The 11020-nt window shown below is 34.7% G+C and overlaps 1 protein-coding gene across 1 annotated transcript; it reads right to left on the bottom strand.

Annotated features, from left to right (window-relative positions):
• Window positions 1-1105: 1105 nt before the first annotated feature.
• LOC115708749 (uncharacterized) lies at window positions 1106-4610 on the bottom strand. Its single transcript, XM_030636790.2, has 8 exons — window positions 4183-4610; window positions 4023-4090; window positions 3507-3573; window positions 3244-3398; window positions 3053-3123; window positions 2422-2490; window positions 1849-1949; window positions 1106-1581 (listed from the first exon to the last, which is right to left on the bottom strand). The coding sequence occupies exons 1-8, from the start codon at window positions 4447-4449 to the stop codon at window positions 1282-1284; spliced, it is 1098 nt and encodes a 365-aa protein (XP_030492650.1). The 5' UTR covers window positions 4450-4610; the 3' UTR covers window positions 1106-1281.
• Between the last annotated feature and the right edge of the window lie 6410 nt (window positions 4611-11020).

The following is an 11020-nucleotide window of genomic DNA, read 5'->3' as shown; positions in this document are numbered from 1 at the left end:
AAAATAGTACAGATTGGATTGGTCAAATGACTATTGACTAATGCCTTTTGGAGTTTTTATTAGTGTACTGAAGTTGTGGTGTGGGGGCAGTTTGGTAATTTGGGTGTTGTGTAACGGTGGACTGGACAGTGGGTTACCTGAGATCAATTGAAAATATGGAGAGTGAGTGTCGACACTATTAGTGTCATCACCATATTCACCAATTGAAAAAGTAGTGAGTAAAGCTTCAACCTTGATTGAATAAATCTCTATTTTCCTCAAACTATGTCAGACATTCTCTTCTTATAATCACTCTTCTCATTTCAAAATCTAACATTTCTTCCACTCTACTAGTTGGGCTCCATGAAAATCAACCTCAACCCCAACCCCCTTTTTCTTTTTATAACAGAACTTGACATTATAGTTTTCATGGAGCCCAACTAGTAGAGTGGAAGAAAGGTTGGATTTTGAAATGAGAATAGTGATTATGAGAAGAGAATGTCGACATAGTTTGAGGAAAAGAGAGATTTATTCAATCAAGGTTGAAGCTTTACTCACTACTTTTTCAATTGGTGAATATGGCGATGACACTAATAGTGTCGACACTCACTCTCCATGTTTTCAATTAATCTCAGGTAACCCATCGTCCAAACTCCACCGTTACACAACACCCAAATTACCAAACTGCCCCCACACCACAACTTCAGTACACTAATAAAAACCCCAAAAGGCATTAGTCAATAGTCATTTGACCAGTCCAATCCGTACTATTTTGCTTATAGTGCATATCATATGCACTAAGTGCGGATTTCACTTTTTGGATCCAATCCAATCCGCACAATAGCTCAAATCTAATCCAATCCAATCTGTAAAAGTGCAGATTGGATCGGTTATTTTGGATTGATTATTTTGGATGAACACCCCTTGGCGTCAAACATTTTTCACAATATGGTGAAGGGGTGGTATGTTCTCCGATGCAGAGGGTTGTTATTACTTATTAGGCCTGTTGTTCTATCAAGGCTCATTCTTGTCTTCGTGGCTGGTTGTTTGGTGTCCTAATGGTCAGTGACAAAGCCACTTATTGTTCCATCATCACTCGAGTAATGCAAGACCATAAACATCATGATGAAAACAAAAGTATCCCATTCCAGCTCCCTACTATTACGTAATTATTATGAATAAAAAATGAAATTTCTATCTTTAAAAAAGGGACAAAGTAGAAGCATTTCAAGTAAGAAGACCTCAAGAAATACAATGCCAATGAATAGTACAAAAGCTAAAGCACCATCCCATAGTGCTGTCCTAAATGTTTTCCATCTGAGTTTCCATTGGTGTGAAAGGAATTCTTCTGGGTCTGTAAATCACCCAGTATCCCACAAAAACAGATCCACATAAAGAGACTACTGATAACAAAAGAGCAAAAACACCAGAACCAGAGCTACTTGTTCCTGTTCTTACCACAGACCTCCCCGGAATAACATCTAAGGATATCCAATCACAGCTAATAGAAAAGTGTCCAGAACCATGCCATGGTAACCCATCCGGTGGATACCAAAATGCAACTGACATCTTGCTTGTTTCGCCGATTGTGAATTGAGCATCCTGCATAATGAACCGGGTAAAACTGTATCAGTTCTAATTCTAGCTGTCAAGTTTAAGTAGGCCATTTCTGGTTTTTCCTGAAGTCAACTCAACAGATATGTCCATGGAAATTATTGCACATTATTGTAAAATCATGTTAAGAATAACATTCAGTGAACATCATACAAATTTCCACATACAAATCTTATATGTAGACACACGCACACAAAGGTATAGGAAAGAAAACAGAATAAGAAATTATTCAGGTTGCTAAAATTTTAGTTAAACCTGCTGTAGACGATCCAGGGTTCTTAAAGGCCTTGAGAATTCATAAAAATAAGTGCCTTTTTGACCATCTTTGGCATAAGGACTATCTTCCTCCACAAAACCTGTGATATGCTAAGTGATATTAGTGTCAAAGAAATAACATAGTGTTATAATACGGAGTAGGAAGAATGTAGCACATATATCAGCACATTAAAATATAAGAAAAACATATAAAGCAGAGGACATATATTTGATATAGTTAAAGCAAAGTTTTCATAGACTGGCAAAGCAAGCCTTTGAGTAAGGATGTTCTTATCTTTAATTAGACTAATAAACTTCTGAAAACTGGTAAGCTAAGGGGCCCTTAATACAGCTTAAATACTACTAAATGTTAATAAAGGTCCATAAAGAAAAAAGACAAAACATGAAGATCAGTTAAAGGACAATATGACATCCTTTCTTTGATTTTTCAACCCATATTATTTTTTTCAAGATTTGGCAAAACAGTGCACCTGTCAACTAAATTAAGTGTCCAATGTCAAGATATCAAGGAAAGTTAGAGCTCTACAAGTATACGAGAAATATAGACTTTACCTGAGTGCAGTGTGAAACTACTGTGCCACCATGCACCTTTCCAATCATTCTGGGAGCGAGAATCGTTTCCTGAAAATGTAAACAATGAACAGCAATAATATGCATCATTAGAATTCATGTAAATATAGAGCTAACTTCCAGAGGAAAGGAAAGAAAGGGAGTGGGAACCAATATAATGATTATCCAATGTAACTAGGATTCTTGAAGTTTCTTCGTGATGTATTGCAAGAAATAAACAAAAATTAAAAGATGACATTCTATGCCTTCCAGGGAAGACAAGATAAATCCTATGTACACTTTACAAAGATGCCTCAATTAAGGAGCCAGCAACAATTATTAACTAAGGTATTTCTCGTAACCAAATTTTTACACCAAGAAGCAATAAAATATTGACAAAAAGGAAAATTGATTGTTTTACTTCTAATAGTGTAGAATGGGACTTTCTTTGATTAGTTCTTTATGGAAATGCAATACACATCACAGCACTAATCCATGGAACCTTTCCTGGTTATGCTGCATTTCTTTTATTGTTCCAATTTTTGTAAAGAATAAGCCCCTATATTAGCAGCAAGCAACATATTTTTTCTTAAAAAGCAAAGGGAAATATAGCATAGACTGATGGTTCAAATACCTGAAGGACCCTTTCCATCTATGTATCTACAGTGTGGGTTCCAAGCATAAAGATCAACTAAATGGCCAAATCTGCTCAAAGAACAGGAAACAAATAAGATTTAAATTAAATTATATATCATTATCGAAATCCATTGGCCAAATGTGTGTTGCTGTGTGAATATTCTGAAAGATGGGATTCTAGTGCATCACCTATCATCGCCATTCCCTTCTCCATTATCTAAAGGGTTGCTACCATAGAGCCTTCCTGGAATGGCATTTCCAATTGAGAAGTGCATAATGTCAACTTCATGGCCCTTACAAGTCTTGCTAGTGCATGAGCTAACTCCTTCCTTACACCCACCCATCTACCACAAAGAAAACCATTTCGGGTTTAAATTTTAAATATTAAAAAAGGATGAGAAACAACTATTCTATTTATGAAATTAGTCCACAGTAGCTAGTAAGTAACTTACATTATGATATGAAGCATCCTCACCAATTTGAAACATCAAAGCAACAGATGGACATTTTTTGTTTTCACTTCACCACATAGAACATACCCAAGTAAGAAAAATGCTTTACACGTAAGAGTCAAACACTCAAGAAGACATGGAAGTGATTGATATCCAATAAAACATAAGGGTCTTCTCTTAATTTCCCATACACACAACACCCATTAAGGGATTAAAAAAGGAAAGTATAATGTTAAAGCCAACATACAATAATTGATGCTAAAGTAGCTGAAATGGTTAGAAATGTGATTCATAGGGCAAGATGACAAAAACAGATAGAAAAATATTATCTTGCTAGACGCTCACTAAATCTCAAAGCACTAACTCATTTTATCCTTGAAAATAAAAGTCTCAAAAGAGAGAGACTTATAGATTTCAGATCATAAATACGATAAAGATAAATGCCAGTTTCTCAATTAAAACTTAAAGAGAGAAAACGAATGAAAGAAAGTTTTTCCCGAGAAAATTAGATCATACCCTTTCGAGTACACATAGTCTCCATCAACTTGGAGCATAAAGTACATATCATGGCCATCATGCAAAGCCTGTCATATCATATAAAACCAAGCCAATATTATACTTCCAGTCCACCATTTCTGAGTTCAAAATACAAAATTAAGCATAGAAAAAACAATACCTTAACGGTCATTTTTCCATCTTTGTACTCGTGTTCGGCATCTGGGTCGAGAGCGGGGAGGAGAGAGAACTCAAATCCATCAATGTCTTTCCAATCGTCAGTGTGACCATCGAGGGTGATGAAGCCGGGTCTGAACTCAGCAACGAGTTGGGTTTCCGAGTCGTCTGAGTTGCAGCTCCACTCACCCGATTCTTCGTGCGAGTTGACCCGTCCGATCCACAAGGAGGAGGAGCCCAGTAATGAAAGTATTAACAGGACTCGAAACATTGTAGACGATGAGATGAATTGATATGAATTATTGACTTTTATATTTGGTTTTCTTTCTTCTTTTAATCGAAAATAAGAACTCGAGCAACAAAGTTCCGAGGCTAAATTTGAATAGATTAGTTTGTTAATTGTTACTAAAATTAAATTAAACACCCTATAAGAAAATACCATATCCAAATCCCATTTCTGGCCATATAACTACATTCAAATAGGGTAATTAGGATTTTTACTCCCTAAGAATCTTCACATGTAACAAATCATGCTCTTAGAATTTTTTTAGTCATTAAAAATTCTCCTAAATTATTGAGATTGTTAGATTTAAAGATTTTTTTCTAATTTTAGTAAGAAAAGTCATGGATGAAAATTCAGGGGCTTAATTTAGTACATGTCAAAGTTCGAAAAACATAATTTAGTAGATATCAAAGTCTAGAGAGTATGATTTAGTACATGGACAATCACAAAATTAGTAAAATTGAATCAAATTGAACAGAAGTCCTTAAATCTAATAATTTTAATAGTTCTGAGGAAATTTTTAACGGCTAAAAAAGTTCAGAGAACATAATTTGATACATGTGAAATTCAGGAACAAAAATCTTAAACATAATCAAAAATTACAATTTTCATTTTTCATTTTTTTTTAGTCACGCTGTATCAATTGGACTTTTATAAAATGATGTCAATTTTCAAATATATAGCTGAATAATTATTAGGCTTTTTTTTATATGACTAAATAATTATTGGTTTTATATCAAATACATAATAAGAATCTTATTGGCATCCTCCTTGTTTTACAAGCACACCCTCCTATTTCAATTTCTATGAAGAGCTTTTATGTATTTTCTCTTTAATAAAATGTAACCTCCTAACACTAGATCTCGAGGGGTTAGATTTTCGACACTTTGTGAGCTGGTATAATTTTAGTCGTTGGGCGATATTTTTTATTTGGTTTTGTTTTGTAAAACATTTGTAAAATAAATTTAAGATTCCCATGTTTGTAAATCTTGTATTTTGATTATAAGCAAAGGTATATTTATTATAATTTTTTTTGTTAATCACGTTTTTTTAATAAATCCTTCAATTAGCAAAGGCTTGTACAGTAATTAAAAAAATATTGTAGTGCGCTTAAGCTAGTAGGACGTTACAATTTTGATATTAGAATCGTCAGGTTGTTCTCTGAAAATCGTCAAGATATGTACAATCATTATCAGAGATAAGCTCGACTCACGGTTCAGTAAATCTTTATGTGTTTTAGCACTTTAGTTAGTCAAGCATGATTTGAAAAAATGATAGAAAGCATGTTAGCAGTTTTATATCAAAATATGACCATGATTAAGTTTCCATGTATGCGGTAGTTAGATTAAAAGTTTTCATTGTTATCTGACCGACCTGATTTATGGGTTCGCAAGCTTGTCCTATAGATATGGACACCTAGCAAAATATGAGGGGTTGGGATAATATAGTTGAGGTTGGTGGCCTTCGATGAATCAGAATCCCCCTCATCCTCGTAGAAGAGACATAGGCTGTAGAAAGGCTCATGGTGGTGGTTATGCAAATTCACCACAGGCTCTGCAAGATTGGGAGCAGAGGTTTGCAAAGATGCAAGCCAGGATTCAAAGTCAAGATAAGGAGATTCAGAGGTTAAGACAACATGATCCTCATGTTGCACCTCATACTTATTAAATCTAAAGGATCTCAACATAATATATATATTAAATCTAAATTACTGAAAGAAAGATTATACCTCTTGAAGCCTATCATGATATCTTTGTTTCTTTTCGTATAATTATCGAACATCCAATCCAAGAACTTTGTTGAAGAATCCACACCTTCATCTTCCAAGCCAATCTCAACACTCAGGAATAGAGTGAATTATTAGATCTTATTTGGATGAACAAATTTAGGTATTACAGTGTGTATGTTGAAAATATTTTATCAGGATTTAGATTTACTAACATGTATGTTGGATTATAATTCTATAATCTAACATCCTAAATATGAATTTTCTAAAAATAATGAATTAAACACGTAAAGGTATAGAAAACTTACATTGATGGCAGCTAAATAAAATAACTCATTCCGTTCAGATCTCTAATCCTTGATCCTTTCTATTGCAGAGTATGATCAAGATCTGAACTTGGATTCTCCTGCACGTAACAAAAGACTACACAGTCTTTCACACTATCTTGAGTATTGCCTTAAAATATGTGGGCAATTACTAAATCACTCAAGGGCTTAAAATTGACAAGAAGAAGAAGAAGAGAATTCAAAAATAATGAGAGCTTTATATACTTTCTATTTGTCTGACAAAGTGAGCCAAATAATGTTCTAAAAATAAGAGCTATCATATTCTATTTATATGATAGCTTTATGGTTAGGTTTAGAATTAAAATGGAATAAGAAAAGATAAAATAGTTTTATTTAAACCATGTCGGCTGAATTCTTATATGGGCCTAATGAGTTTCAATTTTGCCATTTAATTGAAACTTATCTTTCTTTTCACAAATACTATTTTTTTCATTCTAACTTTATAATGCCAATTTTATCAATTCAATAATTATAATTAATTATCAAATAATATTTCTATTTAATTTATTTATTAATTAGACATTTTAAAGTCTTTTAATTAATAAACAAACCCTAAATTCTTTTTTCCTTCTCAAAAAGCCCTAGCTTAGTGAAATTCATAAATAAGACATAGTCTTATCTAGAATTCTAATCGATTAATGAAATCAATTAATTGAGTCTACAAGACAATATTATCTCAAGTAGTGTGAAGACCATGTGTCTATATAATTAAGCTCCCAAGAAAGAATTTACTAAGTAAATTCTCTATCTTATTAATTCCTCCTGACTACACTATAGACTCGGAATCGCACTCTTGATTACATAGAACTCTCTATACCAAGTATGGATACGCTATAAATTATCTATTATTTCAATTTAAATAATCAATGATCCTCTATTGATGATTTACATCGAGTAAGGAGAAATTACCATTTTACCTTTCAAAGTATTTTATCCTTAAAATACTTAGCTACTTGTAAATGATATTTTAGTAAACTAATATATTTGCTGAAATGAGTATTCCACCATTTAAACTCGTTTAGCCAAGCTTTAAGGAAACCATCATTTCACTACTATGTGTTTATAGAAACTATAGATTCTATATTCATGATTAGCGCTCCCACTTAATTGCACTATCGTGTTCTCGAGATGTAAGTGTTGGGCAAATCCAATTGGTTAGCTTTAAAAAATAAGTCAAAGAACACATGTAATACATTTATGCCAGAAAATCAATCTTTAAGTAAGTAAATATCCCTTAAAAATAGGAAAAACCACTATTTTATCATATATTTAAGTTACAAAAATAACTAATTAATATTCCTAAAAGACAGGCAGATAGTTTGGGTTTGAATCCCTACTTTCGTGGGTTGTTAGAGCTGTCCTATAACTGAAATCGAGTTGTGACCCATCTAGAAAGATGGTTGCGGACCCACCATTCAATCGAGCTTCCTTTGATGCTCTTTACCTGAGCTGGTCGGTCTACCTTTTGCTTGGGGTTGGTCGGCACATAGACTTCCTCGTCGGCTGTAGTGTGGTCCGGCCAAACCCTCCTGGTTGGCCATTTTCTCGTGACTTGGTCTTGCTCGAGTATTTGAATCCCTTGTCAATTGATGTGTTGTGCATGGTGACTTTGCTCACCTATTGACATGATGTATTCCACGTGGCCTCGGTCTTGCCTACATGGACATGCCACGTTATGTGGGCAAACATTGGGATAACAAAATCCCAAGCAAAATCATCGATAACCCATATATAAAATGTCGATATCCTATCGACAAACTTCAAACTTTTAAAAAAATAACACCTAACTAAAAGTATCGATAAACTATAGATAAAATATCGATATCCTATCGACAAACTCATGACTTTTAAAAAATTAATTAATAACCAAAATCCCAAACAAATCCATCGAACAAACCATAGATAACATGTCGATATCTTATCGATAAACTCAATACTTTTAGAAAATTAATTAACAAATACAATCCCAAACAAAACCATCGACAAACCATAGATAACATGTCGATATCCTAAAATTATCAATACCCATTTGATTTTTAATCGATATCCTATCAATAATTCATCGATAACACTGTAAAAAATAACAGACCACATAAATAGATCAAAAAATTTAACTAATCTTAAGAACATACATAAATGCACATCTAAATATATGAAAATCTAATATTTTTCTTTAAATAACTAACCTTTTATTTGAGTATGGTGTTGGTGGTGGCGACTGTTTGAATCTGTGGTGGAGAGAAGTGGGTCTCTGTTATTTGAGCTAATATCGTTGTGATTTCATGGTTGGTGGGGGAGAGAAGTGGCTCTCTACGTTTGAGCAGGTCGATTTTGGATTTGGGTGGTCTTTGCATCGGAAGAGGTCGGTTTTGGGTTTTGGTTTGGGAGGTCGAGAGAGAGAGAGAGAGAGAGAGAGAGAGAGAGAGAGAGAGAGAGAGAGAGAGAGAGAGAGAGAGAGAGAGAGAGAGAGAGAGAGAGAGAGAGATGGTGGTGGAGTATTTAGGGTTGGGAGGTTCTCAACTGCTGGTCTGACGTGGGAAAGAGAAAGCATGTGAGGAAGAGGAAGAGATAGAGTAAAAAGAGAAAAAAAAAATTAGATGTGAGGGATATTTTAGGTAATATTTTAGAATATTAGTATTGTTTTGTATAAATTAATAAAAGGTCTAAAATTTAGTATAGGAATATTATTTATGTATACAAAATAAAATTTCTTTTTTATTATCGGAGTCATTTTTAAGCATAGAAATTTAAATTTTCCTAATGCAAATAGGAAAATGAAGGTTTTTTTTTTTTTTTTTTTTTTTTTTTTTTTTAAAAGGCATTTTATAAATAGAAGTAATATTATACCTCGTGGTCATTACAAAAGATAGTAACCGGTATTAAAGAAAGATCTACCATACCGGCTATAATGTTAGCAAAAGTCCACTTGGCTACATTATGAGCCATAAAATTACAAGTTCTAGAAATAAACGAAAAATTACAACTTAACACAAAAGTAGAGAGTTGTTTACAATGGCACACATAGTTATCAATTCCCCAAACAATGCCAGTACCGTCAAAGTCTTGATAACTGTCTTGGAATCACTCTCCACCAAAACAAAACGATGATGCTGCGAAATGGTAGTCTCCATGGCTAGTAAACAAACCGCAACTTCTCCAATGAGAGGATCAGAGAAGTTGAGCAAGTTTGTAGCCAGCCACAAAATAGACTCCGGATGATCACTAGTAATGGCCACAACGAACATGGAGTCGCAACCAACTTTGACATCGCAGGTGATCTTGACCTAATCATTTGGAGGCGGCGTCTAAACAAGAGACCCAACAACCTTCAAAGAGGTAAGTAACCAAGATCCATAATCTGCATAACAAGTAGAGATAGATTCAATATAATGTATAATGCTACCCATAACATTCTTGTGTACCTTGTCATTGTGCGCTCTCCAAATCGTATCCACCACAATTGAAACATAAATGAATAATTTTTCAATGTCCACCCCTTTATACTTTAGACTCCATAAGAAATTAACCCAATCCCATATACGGGCTTCATAATTCAAAATAAGCATAACCCCCCAAGGGAAAGAACACCAAAGATGAAAATCAAAATTACAATAGAGAAAGAGATGCTCCATTGTCTCCTTTTCCTCACCGCAAATGGGACAAGAGACCTTCTCAATATGCATTCTCTTCGCGAGAGAGGCACAGATAGGCAGAGCATTTGCCATATTACTCCACCAAAGGAATGATGCTCCTAAATTTTAGAGTTCCAAAGTTTATTCCAGAGCGTCGGGGCAACACTGCACAATGGAGCTCGCTCAAGAGCTTGGATAAGGTAGGCAGACTTGGTAGAAAATAACCTATTCGATTCTTTAGTCCAGACCCATCTATCATTCTCTTGACCACTAGGCTTGTCACCTTTGATTATGTTATTAATTGTTTCATGGTAAAAAAAGTTTGAGAGCTTTGAGGTGTCCCAGTCCCCATTCGGTAAGAGTAAATCCACAACTAACCTCAAGTCCTTCAGCGGACGGGTAATAGGCTTAGGGAAGAAATCCCAACTATGAATAACCCACGGGTCCTCCCAGATATTCGTCTCTTTCCCATTCGAAATAAGCTTGCACCCCCCTTTCTTGAGAATTTCTTTAGTACACACTATGTTCTTCCAAAACCACGAATCAAAGCTCTTGAAAGTACACGCCAATAACTTTTTACCTCTAAGATATTTGACCCTTAAAACTTTACAACACTACATCTGGTCCTCATTTAGAAGAGCCCAACACTACAAGAATTATACTCTTTAGCGGCGGCCACATTAGCGGCGGAGCTCCTCCGCCGCTAATAATGGCCGTATTAGCGGCGGAGGCCATGTGTGGCCGCTATTGGGGGGCTGAATAATTTTTTTTTAAAAAAAATTATTAGCGGCGGGCTCTCCGCCGCTAATGCCCGCCGCTAATAGTAATAGCGGCGGGGTCTGCCGCTAATACCC

This window comes from Cannabis sativa, unplaced genomic scaffold (genome assembly GCF_029168945.1).
Source record: "Cannabis sativa cultivar Pink pepper isolate KNU-18-1 unplaced genomic scaffold, ASM2916894v1 Contig3, whole genome shotgun sequence".
Lineage (NCBI taxonomy): Eukaryota > Viridiplantae > Streptophyta > Magnoliopsida > Rosales > Cannabaceae > Cannabis > Cannabis sativa.
The sequence above is the reverse complement of the archived record's forward strand: the minus strand, read 5'-3'. Positions and strand labels throughout refer to the sequence as shown.

What these genes read in the sequence shown, in the direction of transcription:
- LOC115708749 (XM_030636790.2), bottom strand. Translation starts at nt 4,449, where the DNA reads ATGTTTCGAGTCCTGTTAATACTTTCATTACTGGGCTCCTCCTCCTTG. An exon ending in AGGATGCTTCATATCATAAT is followed by an intron (nt 3,399 to 3,506) that starts GTAAGTTACTTA and finishes TCTTTGTGGTAG; the next exon opens with ATGGGTGGGTGTAAGGAAGG. An exon ending in CCCTGGATCGTCTACAGCAG is followed by an intron (nt 1,582 to 1,848) that starts GTTTAACTAAAA and finishes TTCATTATGCAG; the next exon opens with GATGCTCAATTCACAATCGG.